We start from the raw sequence: 17,932 nt of genomic DNA, 5'->3' as shown, positions 1-17,932 counted from the left end.
AATTTTCTGTAGAGCTCCAACACAGGACTGTCTCGAGGCACAGATCTGGGGAAGGGTACCAAAACATTTCTGCAGCATTGAAGGTCCCCAACAACACAGTGGCCTCCATCATTCTTAAATGGAAGACGTTTAGAACCATCAAGACTCTTCCTAGAGCTGGCTGCCCGCCCAGCCAAACTGAGCAATCGGAGGAGAAGGGCTTCGGTCAGAGAGGTGACCAAAAACCTGATGGTCACTCTCACAGAGCTCCAGAGTTCCTCTGTGGAGATGGGAGAACCTTCCAGAGGGACAACCATTTCTGCAACACTCCACCAATCAGGCCTTTATGGTAGAATGGCCAGACGGAAGCCACTCCTCAGTAAAAAGGCATATGCCAGCCTGCTCAGAGTTTGCCAAAAGGCACCTAAAGTCTCTCTGGTCAGATCAAACCAAAATTGAACTCCTTGGCCTGAATGCCAAGCGTCACGTCTGGTGTAAACCTGGCACAATCCCTACGGTGATGCATAGTGGTGGCAGCATCATGCTGTGGGGATGTTTTTCAGCAACAGGGACTGAGAGACTAGTCATGATCGAGGGAAAGATGAACGGAGCAAAGTACAGCGAGATCCTTGATGAAAACTTGCTCCAGAGCACTCAGGACCTCAGACTGTGGGCGAAGGTTCACCTTCCAACAGGACAACGACCCTAAGCACACAGTGCCCTGGTGGAGTGGCTTAGGGACAAGTTTCTGAGTGTCCTTGAGTGGCCCCACCAGAGCACAAACTTGAACCCGATCGAACATCTCTGGAGAGACCTGAAAATAGCTGTGCAGCAACGCTCCCCATCCAGCCTGAAAGGAGCTTGAGATTATCTGCAGAGAAGAATGGGAGAAACTCCCCAAATACAGGTGTGTCAAGCTTGTAGAGTCATACCTAAGACTCGAGGCTGTAATCGCAGCCAAAGATGCTTCAAACGAAGTAGTGGGTAAAGGGTCTGAATACTTATGTAAATGTAAATTTATTTTTGCCCAAAAATCTAAACCTTTTTTTGCTTTGTCATTATGGAGTATTAGGTGTAGATTGATGAGGGTAAAAAAAACTATTTAATACATTTTTGAATAAGGATGTAACGTAACAAAATGTGGAAAAAGTCAAGGGTCTGAATACTTTCCGAATGCACTGTATGTGTCCCCCCCAAAAATGCACTGGGGTCTCACAGCGGTGCCGGTCTGTGTTCTCTTTTTAACGCAGCACGGCCCGCTGAAGGTGAACACGGACAACTTCCCATGTCTCCTCCGCACGCCTGAACCAGTAATCCACCGCAGGAGCCTCGGTCTGACTCTGATGCCAAGGCGCTAGCACCGGCTGGTATGCACTGGAAAGGAGAGAGGTTAGTGGAGGAGTGGCGAAGCGAGTTCTGTGCCATCTCGGCTAAGGGCACGAACGCCGCCCGTTCCCCCGGCCGGTCCTGGCAATAGGACCGCAGAAACCTGCCCACATCCTGGTTTACTCTCTCCACCTGCCCATTACTCTCGGGGTGAAACCCTGAAGTAAGGCTGATCGAGACCCCCAGACGTTCCACGAACGCCTTCCAGACCCTCGGCGTGAATTGTGGACCTCGATCAGACACTATATCCTCAGGCACCCCGTAGTGCCAGAAGACGTGCGTAAACAAGGCCTCAGCAGTCTGTAGGGCCTTAGGGACACCGGGCAGAGGGAGGAGACGACAGGACTTCGCGAACCGATCCACAAGGACCAGGATCGCGGTGTTAACCTGTGAGGGGGGAGATCAGTTAGAAAATCCACCGACAGGTGCAACCAAGGCCGTTGTGGAACGGGTAAGGGATGTCGCTTCCCTCTGGGCAGGTGCCTAGGAGCCTTACACTGGGCGCACACCGAGCAGGAGGAAGCATAAACCCTCACGTCCTTAGCCAAGGTAGGCCACCAGTACCTCCAGCTCAGACTGCGCACTGTCTGACCGATCCCAGGACGACCAGAGGAGGGTGATGTGTGGACCCAATAGATCAACCGGTCACGAACAGCAGAGGGGACGTACAGATGCCCAGCGGGACACTGGACGGGAGCGGGCTCTGCACGTAACGCCTGCTCAATGTCTGCGTCCAGCTCCCACACTACTGGCGCCACCAGGCAAGAGGCGGGGAGTATGGGAGTGGAATCCATGGGCCGCTCCTCTGCGTCATACAGCCGGGACAATTGCATAAAGGAGTTCTGTATCTATAATTCTTAAAATAATTGTTATGTTTTTTGTGAACGTTTATCCTGAGTACGAAAAAATAAAAATTTATGAAATGTATGCATTCACTACTGTAAGTCGCTCTGGATAAGAGCGTCTGCTAAATGACTAAAATGTAAATGTAAAAATGTAAATTCACCGGAAGTTTGCGGTGGGTATGCTAGTTCTGAACGTCACATGCTAATGTAAAAAGCTGGTTTTTGATATAAATATGAACTTGATTGAACAAAACATGCATGTATTGTATAACATAATGTCCTAGGAGTGTCATCTGATGAAGATCATCAAAGGTTAGTGCTGCATTTAGCTGTGTTTTTTTTTTTTTTGTGACATTATATGCTAGCTTGAAAAATGGGTGTCTGATTATTTCTGGCTGGGTACTCTGCTGACAATCTAATGTTTTGCTTTCGTTGAAAAGCCTTTTTGAAATCGGACAGTGTGGTTAGATTAACGAGAGTCTTGTCTTTAAAATGGTGTAAAATAGTCATATGTTTGAGAAATTGAAGTAATAGCATTTCTAAGGTATTTGAATATCGTGCCACATACCCTAGAGAGGATAAACAATTCCGAACAAGGACATGTGGGGGAACAGAAGCTTAAGTACACAACGTGTAATGATGAAATTGAAACCAGGTGTGTGGGAAGACAAGACAAACAAATGGAAAATTAAAGGTGGATCGGCGATGGCTAGAAGACCGGTGACGTCGACCACCGAACATGGAGAGGGACCGACTTCGGAGGAAGTCGTGACAATAACTGGCATCATCATTGCTTAAATGGCAAATGTGAGAAAGCACAGACATGCTACCTACATGTAAATAAACATTTCTGAGAGTATGGCAACCATGTTCTGGGTTCGTTTCTGTTAGAAGCAACACTACCACCTAGGCCATGTTTCGGCAACAAATTAGGAATGCTACAGCTAGAAATGCAATGATGAAAGCTGATGTGATTCCTAATCAGACACGTTTGTCCTACATGTGGTGTGGATTTCAAAAAGACAAGAGTTTTCTTTTAGATGCTCATCTATCTAGAATGAGAAACCCATTTTAATTCGATCAGATAGGTGTGTTGTAACTGTTGCCAAATAATGACATTAACATATATTGCTAAGAATGAGAGTAGGATGACTCCCCTGACTTCAAAGTATTTTTCTTTCCAGGCAGACCGCAATTTCTGATACCATGATGTATTCTGATCAACTGGCTTGTTCTTGTGTCAGGAAACTAAATACCACATTTATCAGATAATATACTGTACCTGGCCAATACAACAGATCAAAGATTTTTAACCAAATTCCAAGTTACTGCATTTTGCTTTTGTAGGGCAGAATAGAGAAAGCCCTTAAATTGTTGGAAATAAGTAAAAGATGAGAGAATAGTCAAATTAACTGATAACTGACAGGCAGGGTAACATAAAAAAGATCTGAATGGTGTGAACTGTTATGAGTTCAAATCTCAGGTGAGAACATGTTGAATAATAATGACTGTATAAATGAACATGCACAATGTAATCGTGTTTGTCAAATATGTAAGTGAAAAGCATTGTGTGTGTCAGTATCCATAACCTTGCCAACAGACAAAAAGAGCTGTGAATGGATCATTGGTTCACCAATCAGGGCCTTGATGGGCTTGGCAACAGCAACAATGTGTAATTACATTTTTGGGGGGGAGAACTTTTCTTTGGGACAATCAGGCGATGTCCTGACAACTGATACACAAATGTTCCTGCAATATTCTCCTAACCCTTAGAAAACTGGACGCAAATGTTCTTGAAACTTCCATGAAACGCGTCTAGAACATTGTTGTATATTCTGAGCATATTCTGAACATTGTAACCACATTCTAGATAAGTTCTGTTTGACATTGAGGGAATGTTCTAACACAAACATGCTAAAAAGTTTCTCAGAAGGTTTTTGCTTACATAATGCACCCCTAACTAATGGAAAACTGGACACTCAAACATTAGGGCAACATTACGGTAACGTTACAAAAACTTACTCTTTCCCTAGAATTGTTAGCTGGAATAGTGGCCAGCTGGGCTTTTTTGTTTGTACTGCACAGCTGGGGTTGTGAGTACTCTGTTAAGTGTATAATGTGTATAAGTAGTATAAAGTGTATATCAAGTGCATAAATAAACATCTTACAGTGTCTTTCATCTTCTCTCTGCAGGGCCTCCAATGCAAAAGTAAAACCCACTGTGAGTGCATTACAATATACCCATTACAAACAATGTTGTTATACTCTGTGTGTGTGCTTGATTGTGTTGACAATGACACTATGGTAAATCTCTGATGGTCCTGTGATCAGATATAAATTGATGTCTGAAATACATTTACAATACAAGGATCCAGTTCCAATGTTTGTGGTATGGGTGGTCTGAGTGATACAACTTTTGCAGGTTTGTTCATTGAAGCATGGACCCCCCATACAGTACAGTAGTCATAGTCCAAGTATACTAAAATTTGATTTGATATCTATCATCTGATAAAGTAGTAGTCAGGGCTTTGGCATGAAGTATGAGTAAAGTTGACTCCTTTCTTGTCATTACATTGCTGGCTATTGGATATTGCTGGTTGTTGTATATTTGTATACATTTGTCCTGAAAGGTTTGCTATTTTGAATGTGAGTAAGATTTCCAATGAATCTTTTATGGAAAAAAGATTGAACTTGAATACATCCACTGACTTTAACCTCCTGTTTCCCCATACAGATTCCTTTGCCCCGTGCAGGACCCAGAAAGCAGGCCTCAACACCAGTGTTGTCTTCCACAACGTCAGCCTGTCCACAGTGATGAGGTGTGAGGGGAAACAGAAGTGCTCTCTTCACTTTCGAGTTCACACTGCTCTTCAGCTCAGTGGTAGGTTGGGCTCTCTATTTTGAGATTTTATGTAGAATTATTTTCTGCCTTGTGAACATCAAGGATTTAAGGGAAGTCCAGAGAGGACATATTAAAAAAATTGGTCCATTGTTATGTCAAGATAATAACTAATTTATCTCATTATCACTATATACTCATTATCACTACATGTCAAGATCACGAGACAATCAAAAGTATCATTATCCATGAATTTGTTCAGGTGCACGACAACCACTTCATCAAGGAGCCCTATGGCTGCATTGATCGCAATGCGGGGCATGTAAGCCCTGAACAATGCCTGAGCCAGCACTGTCTCCCGGGCTGCATGCTGCCTCAAAGACCAGAGCCATTGCATGCAAAGAACCACACAGCTAACTTGGCTAGTCTTGTGAGTTAGCTAGGTAGTCTTGTTAGCTAGTAAGCTAGCTTGTTATCTATGCTGGTTGTTAGCTTGCATAACAGATATGTGTATTTTAAGGGACACCGTGTTTTGTGGATAATTTGCATTTACAGTGGGTGAGCTCCATTCCTGATAGGCTGATCAGATTACATTTTAGCCTTAGAGGCTGATAAATCAGGATGCTGCCTCATAGGCTGTTTCATAGGTAATGCTCCTTGCAGGCATATTAGCTGTCAAAGTAATTTATAGGCAGATGCACATCTAATCCAGGGGGTGAGCTCTATTCCTTGCAGGGTGATCAGATTCAATAGTAGCCTCAGAGGCTGATTTCAGAATGTTGCATTGAAGGCTATCTGCAGAGCCTTACATATGAAACAGCCTACAAGGCAGTATCCTGATTGGTAGGTTGACTGATTGACTGAATACCTAAACCAGGTTACAGTTTGAAGCTTTCTCTTGAGTGGGCAGACTGATGAAAGCCAGTCAACATGTAAATCGCCCAGAAAATATACCTCTCTGTTGATATCACATACATTATCAAGCATTACACAAGTTATCCAGATACTGACTGTTAGCACTTGGTGGTCTATAGCAGCTTCCCACCAGAATAGGCTTTAGGTGAGGCAGATGAACCTGTAGCCATATTACTTCAACAGTATTTAACATGAGATCCTCTCTAAGCTTGATAGGAATGTTGCTCTGAAGATAAACCGCCACAACTCCACCTTTGGCATTTCTGTCTTTTCTGTAGATCTCATAACCATGTATTGCTACCACTGTAACATTAAAGGTATTATCTTAGTGAGTTTCAGAGGGTGTCAGAATATGAAAATCATCTGTTGCTAGTAAATTATTGATTTCATGAACCTTGTTTGCATTTACATTTACATTTACGTCATTTAGCAGACGCTCTTATCCAGAGTGACTTACAAATTGGTGCATTCACCTTATGATATCCAGTGGAACAACCACTTTACAATAGTACATCTATATATATATTTTTTTTTTTGGGGGGGGGGTGGGTTAGAAGGATTCATTTATCCTTTCCCAGGTATTCCTTAAAGAGGTGGGGTTTCAGGTGTCTCCGGAAGGTGGTGATTGACTCCGCTGTCCTGGCGTCGTGAGGGAGCTTGTTCCACCATTGGGGTGCCAGAGCAGCGAACAGTTTTGACGGGGCTGAGCGGGAACTGTGCTTCCGCAGAGGTAGGGGGGCCAGCAGGCCAGAAGTGATGAACGCAGTGCCCTTGTTTGGATGTAGGGACTGATCAGAGCCTGAAGGTACGGAGGTGCCGTTCCCCTCACAGCTCCGTATGCAAGCACCATGGTCTTATAGCAGATGCGAGCTTCAACTGGAAGCCAGTGGAGTGTGCGGAGGAGCGGGGTGATGTGAGAGAACTCGGGAAGGTTGAACACCAGACGGGCTGCGGCGTTCTGGATGAGTTGTAGGGGTTTAATGGCACAGGCAGGGAGCCCCACCAACAGCGAGTTGCAGTAATCCAGACAGGAGATGACAAGTGCCTGGATTAGGACCTGTGCTGCTTCCTGTGTGAGGCAGGGTCGTACTCTACGAATGTTGTAGAGCATGTACCTACAGGATCGGGTCACCGCCTTGATGTTAGCGGAGAACGAACGGGTGTTGTCCAGGGTCACGCCAAGGCTCTTAGCACTCTGGGAGGAGGACACAATGGAGTTGTCAACCGTGATGGCGAGATCATGGAACGGGCAGTCCTTCCCCGGGAGGAAGAGCAGCTCCGTCTTGCCGAGGTTCAGCTTGAGGTGGTGATCCGTCATCCACACTGATATGTCTTCCAGACATGCAGAGATGCGATTCGCCACCTGGTTATCAGAAGGGGGAAAGGAGAAGATGAATTGTGTGTCGTCTGCGTAGCAATGATAGGGGAGACCATGTGAGGATATGACAGAGCCAAGTGACTTGGTGTATAGCGAGAATAGGAGAGGGCCTAGAACTGAGCCCTGGGGGACACCAGTGGTGAGAGCACGTGGTGCGGAGACGGATTCTCGCCATGCCACCTGGTAGGTGCGACCTGTCAGGTAGGACGCAATCCAAGAGTGAGCCGCGCCGGAGATGCCCAACTCGGAGAGGGTGGAGAGGAGGATCTGATGGTTCACAGTATCAAAGGCAGCAGATAGGTCTAGAAGGATGAGAGCAGAGGAGAGAGAGTTAGCTTTAGCAGTGTGGAGAGCCTCCGTGACACAGAGAAGAGCAGTCTCAATTGAATGACCAGTCTTGAAACCTGACTGATTTGGATCAAGAAGGTCATTCTGAGAGAGATAGCAAGAGAGGTGGCCAAGGACGGCACGCTCAAGAGTTTTGGAGAGAAAAGAAAGAAGGGATACCGGTCTGTAGTTGATGACATCGGAGGGATCGAGTGTAGGTTTTTTGAGAAGGGGTGCAACTCTCGCTCTCTTGAAGACGGAAGGGACGTAGCCAGCGGTCAAGGATGAGTTGATGAGCGAGGTGAGGTAAGGGAGAAGGTCTCCGGAAATGGTCTGGAGAAGAGAGGAGGGGATAGTGTCAAGCGGGCAGGTTGTTGGGCGTCCGGCTGTCACAAGTCGCAAGATTTCATCTGGAGAGAGGGGAGAAAGAGGTCAAAGCATAGGGTAGGGCAACATGAGCAGGACCAGCGGTGTCATTTGACTTAACAAACGAGGATCGAATGTCGTCAACCTTCTTTTCAAAATGGTTGACAAAGTCATCCGCAGAGAGGTGGGGGGAGGAGGATTCAGGAGGGAGGAGAAGGTGACAAAGAGCTTCCTAGGGTTAGAGGCAGATGCTTGGAATTTAGAGTGGTAGAAAGTGGCTTTAGCAGCAGAAACAGAGGAAGAAAATGTAGAGAGGAGGGAGTGAAAAGATGCCAGGTCCGCAGGGAGGCTAGTTTTCCTCCATTTCCGCTCGGCTGCCCGGAGCCCTGTTCTGTGAGCTCGCAATGAGTCATCAAGCCACGGAGCAGGGGGGAGGACTGAGCCGGCCGGGAGGATAGGGGACATAGAGAGTCAAAGGATGCAGAAAGGGAGGAGAGGAGGGTTGAGGAAGCAGAATCAGGAGATTGGTTGGAGAAGGATTGAGCAGAGGGAGGAGATGATGGGATGGAAGAGGAAAGAGTAGCAGGAGAGAGAGATAAGGTTGCGACGGCGCAATACCATCTGAGTAGGGGCAGAGTGAGTAGTGTTGGAGGAGAGCAAGAGGGAAAAGGATACAAGGTAGTGGTCGGAGACTTGGAGGGGAGTTGCAGTGAGATTAGTAGAAGAACAGCATCTACTAAAGATGAGGTCAAGCGTGTTGCCTGCCTTGTGAGTAGGGGGGACGGTGAGAGGGTGAGGTCAAAAGAGGAGAGGAGTGGAAAGAAGGAGGCAGAGAGAAATGAGTCAAAGGTAGACGTGGGGAGGTTAAAGTCACCCAGGACTGTGAGGGGTGAGCCATCCTCAGGAAAGGAACTTATCAAGGCGTCAAGCTCATTGATGAACTCTCCAAGGGAACCTGGAGGGCGATAAATGATAAGGATGTTAAGCTTGAATGGGCTAGTGACTGTGACAGCATGGAATTCAGAGGAGATAGACAGATGGGTCAGGGGAGAAAGAGAGAATGTCCACTTGGGAGAGATGAGGATTCCAGTGCCACCACCCCGCTGAGCAGATGCTCTCTGGGTATGCGAGAACACGTGGTCAGACGAGGAGAGAGCATTAGGAGTAGCAGTTTTTTCTGTGGTAATCCATGTTTCCGTCAGCGCCAAGAAGTCGAGGGACTGGAGGGTAGCATAGGCTGAGATGAACTCTGCCTTGTTGGCCGCAGACCGGCAGTTCCAGAGGCTGCCGGAGACCTGGAACTCCACGTGGGTCGTGCGCGCTGGGACCACCAGGTTAGAGTGGCAGCTGCCACGCGGTGTGAAGCGTTTATATGGCCTGTGCAGAGAGGAGAGAACAGGGATAGACAGACAGATAGTTGACAGGCTACAGGAGAGGCTACGCTAATGCAAAGGAGATTGGAATGAAAATTAACTAAACAACTGGGGAAGCGAGAGAGCAAGGCCTCCCTCACTAACCATTCACTGAAACACTCAAATATAACTTTCCCAACTTCCACTTTAGACATTATAATTAATGTAAACTACAGTGGTTCAATGCTTCCAGGAATAGGCTCAAACTTAGTTTTTTCAGCTAGGTAACTTGGTACAGTATTCTTCCGTGAAACCCACCCAGTGCACCGTATCCTAGGACGCCGTAGCTAACTAGCATGCTAGCATCCAATAACACACGGTTAGCACCAATACTTGCTTACAACAAACTACCAATGGATCATTCGTGTCCGTGTCTAGTTCCTTTCATAACGCAGAAGTAATTAAACGTTGGCTAGCTAACACAAAGTCAGTCCTGCTAGCTACACAAGTGCACTACACATCTCGAATGTTCAGAAAGTTAAGCTTACGTTGCAAAAATCTTATTGACTAAAAATGATACAGTACTGCTAGCTGGTAGAGTTGGCTAGCTAGCAGTGGCTGCGGTGTTGACTTTGTTTGAAAATGAAGCTGGGTAGCTAACCTCGATAGTTACTCTGTACTACGCCTTTATCTTTGATACAAAGACAACTATGTAGCTAGCTAACATTACACTAATCAAATGTTTCTTAACCTCTTCGCTATAGGGGGCAGTATTTTCATGGCCGGATGAAAAACGTACCCAAATTACTGGCCTACTTCTCGGGCCCAGTGTCAAATATTTGCATATTATTAGTAGAGTTGGATAGAAAACACTCTGAAGTTTCTAAAACTGTTTGAATGGTGTCTGTGAGTATAACAGAACTCTTATGGCAGGCAAAAACCTGAGAAAAAGTCAACCAGGAAGTGAATGATCTGAGAAATTTAGTTCTTCTTTCTAGTCCCTTTCGAAACTACAGTATCTGTGCTGTCACGTTGCACTTTCTAAGGCTTCCATTGGCTGTCTAAAGCCTTCAGAAAGTGGATTGAGCCTTCTCCTGTCTCTGGGCAGATAATAGGAGCTCAGTTTCTGAGTGGTCTGTCTGAGGACAAAGAGATTGGATATGCGGGTTCCCGCGAGCACGCTGTTTTTTCTTTTCCTCCTTGAATGAATACACTATTGTCTGGTTGGAATATTATCGCAATTTTACGTTAAAAATACCATAAAAATGTATTTTAAACAGTGTTTGACATGCTTCTAAGTACGGTAATGGAACATTTTGACTTTTTGTGTCTTGATTTGCACTTGCGCGTTACCCTTTGGATAGTGACCTGAACGCACGAACAAAATGGAGGTATTTGGACATAAATATGGATTATTTCGAAAAAAAACAACATTTTTTTGTGGAAGTAGCAGTCCTGGGAGTGCATTCTGATGAAGATCAGCAAAGGTAATACAATATTTCTAATACTAATTCTGAGTTTAGGTGACCCCGAGTTGGCGGGTGTCTGAATAGCTAGCCGTGATGGCTGAGCTATGTACTCAGAATATTAAAAAATGTGTTTTCTCCGTAAAGCTATTTTAAAATCTGACACAGCGGTTGCATAAAGGAGTAGTCTATCTATAATTCTTAAAATAATTGTTTTGTATTTTGTCAACGTTTATGATGAGTATTTTTCTAAATTCACCGGAAGTTTTTGGTGGGAAATACATTTTCTGAACATCAAGCGCCAATGTAAAATGCTGTTTTTGGATATAAATATGAACTTTATCGAACAAAACATACATGTATTGTGTAACATAATGTCCTAGGAGTGTCATCTGATGAAGATCGTCAAAGGTTAGTGCATAATTTTGCTGTGTTTTCGGTTTCTGTTTTCGTGCTTCTACACCTGCATTGCTTGCTGTTTGGGGTTTTAGGCTGGGTTTCTGTACAGCACTTTGAGATATCAGCTGATGTAAGAAGGGCTATATAAATAAATTTGATTTGATTTGATATACCCTTGCTTGGAAAATGGCTGTGTGATTATTTGTGTCTATGTACTCTCCTACCATAATCTAATGTTTTGCTTTCGCTGTAAAGCCTTTTTGAAATCGGACAATGTGGTTAGATTAACGAGAGTCTTATCTTTAAAATGGTGTAAAATAGTTGATTGTTTGAGAAAATTGAATTGTGGTATTTTAGTTGTTTTTGTATTTCGCGCCATGCGATCCCATTGGCTGTTGGCTAGGGGTCCCGCTGGCGGAACGGGGTTCCGCTAGCGGAATGCCTAGATGTTAGAAGTTTTAAGCTACATGTTCTAACATTGGCTATTTTTAGCACTTTTCTGGGATGCTTGATTGCTTTTATTGCTTACTGGGAAGCTTAGCAGAGGTAAACATGCTCATGTTATTTATGTCAGTGCTGCACACAGTGGACTTCCTACTTGGGCACACCACCTCAGTGCTAACAGTATCACTCTGGTTCATAGGCACAAGATTACTGCATACAATAGCTGTGGGATCAGCAGAGGCATTCAGGGCAGTAAGAGGGACGTCAATTAGGTTACTTACATTGTGTCTTCCAACACCGCTGGGATAATGTACATTTGCTGAAGCATTATGACAACTCAGCGGCACAATGGTAGGAATTAAATGAGCTGGGCTTGGATCATTGATAAGTAATTGTCTCAATGCAGCCTTAAAATGCTGTGGAAGGATTCGGGATCTGAATGATTTGGGTGGATCCCATCCTATTTACAACATGAGCTTTGTTTCCAGAAGGTATCAAAATTGTCAATAAATGTTACACCCACAGAGCTGCAGTAGTCTTGTAGTCAATTATGGAGGGTTAAAAGTCTGCTGAACTGTTCAATGCCACAATTTGGGGAGGGCAGAGGGACAGATATTATGGGGCGTTTGTTGGTGTCAAGTAGTGACCCAATCAGTTCTTTAAAATCCATCTTCAGCTGTTCTGAATTGCCCTTCATAATGTCAGTGAATCCCACATGAACTATGATATTCTACATTTCCTGATGATGACTTAAAATGTTTGGGATCAGCTTATTGATGTCCTGTACTGGTGCTCCTTGATAGCACACAGTTTTTTCTCCAGGGATTGAGACATTTCTCACCATTGAACTGCCCAATACAATGGCCGGAGAAGGGAATGGTGAAATACGCCCATTCCCACCCCTCACACAATTCGTTGAGTCTTTCATGGGCCCATGATAAGCAGGATAGCGTACCCCAAACTTGACGACAAAGCCACTGCTGGAGTCAGCGTAGTCGGAGTCACTGCCGTCACAGACAATCCCAGCAATGATTGCGCAGGTAGGTCAGGCACCAGTGCAGCGAAGCTATTCCTTATGTCAGTCTGCTCCGAACCTCTCGCAGTCACCCCCATCCTCTTAGCAGCATGCCACTGCTATCAGTTTCCATGACTTGTGACATGGGACCAGCGTTGATTGGAACATTCTACTTGCTACAGGATGGATTCTACTTCACTACAGGATGGAGGAGGAGAAGCAGATGGAGATGATTTCCTTGGCAGGCAAGTTCCAGGTAGCACAGGCCATTTGGATAGGGACAGATGGCAAGGCAGGGAAACATCCATCAGGCCTGAGCGGCGTCCAGTCATAGGAGTTGAGAAAAAGAAAGTTCCAATTTGCGCTTTCCCCATAAACTCGCGCAGAATTGAGATTTGTTTGCTAAGCATAGCCACCTCATTCCTGTAATCCTCCACTAGCAAACAATTGCCTCATTGGAACCCCGGATTGTCAATATTGTCCCGGACAAGAGCGTAATAAACTGGAAATGTTTGCTAGCTATTCCAGGCGAAGCGGGCTCCATTGCAACCTAGCTAGCTAGCTAGCTGCCTAGTTGGTAGCAGGTGTTGACACAGGTATCCGAGTTCAAAAGTTCAAAAGTTTTCGGCGTCGAGTTGGTCCCCCCCCCGACAACAGCCTGTTTCCGGTTATTGACAACAGCCATGCGAATACGACAACAGGTTGTTAACAAGTTCATTTTGCGTTATTGACACAGATATAAGGTGTGTTTGCTCTCGGAGCGTTCAGAGCGCACACTGGACGCTCTGGCCAGGGGTTGATCCGAGCATTCTGTTAATTTGGATCGGGGGGATTTATGCCCTTCAATCTAATTTGAGTGTTAGAACTTGTAACGCAGCTGCATGAATTTCTAACATGGCGACATGGGATTATTCGGATTACAGTTGGTGTGGTGATGTTGCATCCAACGGCAGTGTCCGCAAAGGTAACGCAACGATCTGCTTGTGGATTTGACAGCTCTAACGTAGTTACACCACCAAAATAACATTATGCGGATGTCAATGTGATTGACTCTGACCCTTAATCTCTGTTTGCTTATCAAATGACACCCTATTTTCCATGAAATAGTGCGCTATATGGGGAATAGGGTGTCATTTGAAGCTACCCTCTACAGTGAAACTTGGGTGTTTTCCTGGCAATTCTTTGATTTATAAGATTGGGGTGCTCACATGCACCGAATACAACAGGTGTAGACCTTACAGTGAAATGGTAACTTACGAGCCCTTAACCAACAATGCAGTTTAAAAAAATTAAATAAGAAATAAAAGTAACAAATAATTAAGGAGCAGCAGTAAAATAACAATCGTGAGGCTATATACAGGGGGTACCGGTAGTCTGGGAGGCCATTTGATTAGATGTTCAGGAGTCTTTTGGCTAGGGGGTAGAAGCTGTTTAGAAGCCTCTTGGACCTAGACTTGGCGCTCTGGTACCGCTTGTCATGTGGTAGCAGAGAGAACAGTCAATCAACCTTCGTTTTTAATGGAGTTTGTGAGTGTATAATTATGTACACTTTGGGGCCTGACACGCCCCATAATTCAAACCGCGATGTTTGTACATCCACTAATTAAAGTCAGCCAAAACGTAAAACCTCAATGTCAATGTTGAGTCAACATTCAAGTGTAAGTAAAAACAAATGTAAATAAGTTAGAAATTGTGCTACTAATGCACAAACACTTCTCGTAAAAGTAATCATGTTTTTGTTTGGTTAGCCTTTGGAAATAGTAGAAATAAAACATTTTCCTTCTTCAGAAGTTCCAGCTAGGCAGGCTAACGTTAGTCAGCTAATTCATTTTCTAGCTATCATACAGTAGGCGTATATTAATAATGATATATTTAATATAAGTAGACATGCAATCATTATTGACTGTAGCGCATAAAAAGCACCCACAAGCTACCGGTGGCTGGAAACACAATCGTCGCGGGACGAACGAGTGACGAATTTCCGGGCGAAGGTGGTCCATTTTAAAAATGATTCCTTCCTCCCTCGCCCTGCAAGTGTAAACTCGTCAGACGTCATGGCACGTCATCAGAAGTGTCCACTTAATTTGAGGGCTGAGGGGAAAGGGTGTGTCTGTTAAGTTTTTGGAATGCAACCTATGTTGTGAAAACAGCATACCACTGAAACCAGATAGACCACTATGAACGGAGCCACAGTATGTACTTCCATAGTCAGTTCTGTACAGGTGAGAGCGAGATGGGGGCCTGAGTGGGGAAACCCCTGCAATAATATCTTATCTGGCCCTTTGATTCAGGGTCACACTGCTTCCTGTAGCGCATGTGACACGCACGTACGCTCACACACACACACACAGGTTGAAGGCAGCCAATTCAGGAATTGATAAAATTTAAACATAAAACATTTCTGACATTTAAATAGTTTTGAAATAAATAGCTTCTACTTTTCAATTTATTGAGAAGCACTTTTTTTGATTATTGAATTGTCATTTTTGTTAACTTCCTAAATTGACTGCATTCTATTTGAATTGAGCCCAACCCTGACACACACACACTGTAATTATGGTACTTGTACTGACCCTGTATAGCTTGCATTCTAGTGATTTTTAATACTACTTTTCCTCAGAGCACATCCATGGTGTCTCCATATGCACTGTTACCGCAGGGATGATGTTGGAAATCTGTAGGCTCGTCAGCTTCCCCAGAGTAGCCAGAGAGAGACTGGAGGGACAGCAGGTACAGTAGCACACTACCACACCATGCACCCTACCATACTACAAACTACTACACTACACACTACTACAGAGAGACTGGAGGGACAACAGGTACAGTCAGATAAATATTTTTTTTGTGAACATTACACTTAGTTAATCAAAGACAAGCAAAAACATTTCTGTACATTATGTGTGCTTGTGGCAGCAAGAACACTTCTCTATTGATAGGAACAGATATGGACCTGGCTTAAGAACACTTGTAATGGCTGGTATGTTTATTTGTTTCTTTTCCTTCTCTCTCTCAAGTTGGAGGTTCAGAATGACTGCTCTGAGGTGTGGCCAGGTCAATACGTTCACGTCACTCTAAAGACAAATCCAAGCTACTGTGGAGTCACCTGGACAAGCACTTACCAAGTCCCAGGTGAGGATGAGGACCGTGATCAATGGTGCATAATAATAATACTAATAATGGATTGGATTTATATAGAGCCTTTCTACTAACTGAGGTACTCAAAGCGCTTTACATAATACGGGGGAAACTCACCTCTTCCAGCAACAATGTGTGGCACGCTCACTACACATCAGCTAGCATGGTGTAGAGGTGAGGATATAGGAATGAGGGAGATGATTAGGTGGCCATAATATCAACCGATTGATTGAAATCGCCCTTTCAGCATCTTGCACACACAGATTCCCAGTGGATCATGTTGGTTAAACCTAACTGTACTTGACTTTGATTATTTAAGAGCTATTGAGTTGAGTGAGTAAACTGACACTGCAGGTGTTCATAAGCAAAACTATTGAGTCAGCAAATGTCTAATGCTGAAACACTTAAATATCATAAAACCCTCATTTCCTAACCGAAAGTCACGCTACCCTGCTGAACAAAACAGCATAGACCAGCTTGATCAGCAGGGTAGTCATGCTCTTACTCAATGTGCATACCCAATGATCATATGTCGAAGCATTGTTTGTTTTACAGAGAACAAACCTTAACTTGGTCTTAAACTATATTTCAGAATGTAGCAGCAGAGATCTTCGGAGTAACATTCCAGAATGCATCAGTAAGTTTGATAGATTGTATTTCTCTATTGTTCTATAGTTCACAACAATTAAATCACTCTAGATATCCCTTAGCATGGGTTACAATGACAGACTATTTCTGCGTTCAACAAGGCTACATTTTTGCCTTGCATAACCCGACAACAATATACTCATTCTGTATTTCCTTGTGTACAAATCGGCCTAAAGATATTGGCAGTGCATCCATTTCCCTTGACTGTCTGATTACTGACTGACTGTGTCCTATGACAGCTGGGAGGCTAGCGTACACTGTGGACTCAGACAGAAAGGAGCTGGCTGTGTCTGTCTCAGATATGTTGGAGGATAAAGACTATCACCTGAGACTGTGTCACAGAAAAGCCTACACCTGTAGAGACACAGGGGCCAACACACTGGTAAGATTACAGGAGATGGAGACCTTAAAGAGTAAATGTTAATTTTCAAATTGTGAGACCCTGGTTAGCCTGGAATCCATAATGTATATTTCACTATTGTTTCACTCAGTGAAATGAAAGCAGTGTGTGGATTCCAGGCTAGGCACTGATAATGTTGAGGCACTCCCCTCACTTTCCTAGCATAATAACACCTCCCAGAGACAAGTGTGTTTACAACTACTGCTTGCCAGTAAGTGTTGTAAAATGGTGAGAGTCAATACTATACTTTGTGCATACCCTGATAGTAACACAGGGAAGAGGAAGGTCATAGAAATGCCTCAACCAGATGGTATGAGACAGGCATCATAAATCAGTTGTGCTATACTCGATCAGACCCTGGATTCAAATGCCATTTGAAATTATTTCAAGTACTTTATCTGGTCTAGATTGAGCTTGCCTAGCACAATGGAACCAATGTACAGTTGAAATCAGAAGTTTACATACACCTTAGCCAAATACATTTAAACTCAGTTTTTCACAATTCATGACATTTAATCCTAGTAAAAATTCCCTGTCTTAGGTCAGTTAGGATCACCACCTTATTTTAAGAATGTGAAAATGTCAGAATAATAGCAGAGAGAATGATTTATTTCAGCTTTTATTTCTTTCATCACATTTCCAGTGGGTCAGAAGTTACACACTCAATTGGTATTTGGTAGCGTTGCCTTTAAATTGTTTAACTTGGGTCAAACGTTTCGGGTAGCCTTCCACAAGCTTCCCACAATAAGTTGGGTGAATTTTGGCCCATTCCTCCTGACAGAGATGGTGTAACTGAGTCAGGTTTTTAGGCCTCCTTGCTCGCACACGCTTTTTCAGTTCTGCCCACACATTTTCTATTGGATTGAGGTCAGGGCTTTGTGATGGTCACTCCAATACCTTGACTTTGTTGTCTTTAAGCCATTTTGCCACAACTTTGGAAGTATGCTTGGGGTCATTGTCCATTTGGAAGACCCATTTGCGACCAAGATTTATCATCCTGACTAATGTCTTGAGATGTTGCTTCAATATATCCACATA

The 17,932-nt window shown here is 44.1% G+C and overlaps 1 protein-coding gene across 2 annotated transcripts in view; it reads left to right on the top strand.

Moving 5' to 3' along the window:
• The window catches only part of il17rel (interleukin 17 receptor E-like), a 47,394-nt gene that overhangs the window by 4,314 nt on the left and 25,148 nt on the right, over positions 1-17,932 (top strand). The window contains exons 2-7 of one of the 2 annotated variants that reach the window (XM_029742845.1): positions 4,404-4,431; positions 4,945-5,029; positions 15,332-15,441; positions 15,726-15,840; positions 16,439-16,483; positions 16,734-16,876. In XM_029742845.1, coding sequence (XP_029598705.1) covers positions 15,373-15,441; positions 15,726-15,840; positions 16,439-16,483; positions 16,734-16,876 — 372 coding nt within the window. In that variant the 5' untranslated portion in view covers positions 4,404-4,431; positions 4,945-5,029; positions 15,332-15,372. Of the gene's footprint in view, positions 1-4,403; positions 4,432-4,944; positions 5,092-15,331; positions 15,442-15,725; positions 15,841-16,438; positions 16,484-16,733; positions 16,877-17,932 lie in introns of both variants that reach the window. The other variant, XM_029742843.1, reaches the window with a different exon arrangement.

Source organism: Salmo trutta, chromosome 40 (assembly GCF_901001165.1).
Source record: "Salmo trutta chromosome 40, fSalTru1.1, whole genome shotgun sequence".
In the NCBI taxonomy this organism is placed as follows: Eukaryota; Metazoa; Chordata; class Actinopteri; order Salmoniformes; family Salmonidae; genus Salmo; species Salmo trutta.
The sequence above is the reverse complement of the archived record's forward strand: the minus strand, read 5'-3'. Positions and strand labels throughout refer to the sequence as shown.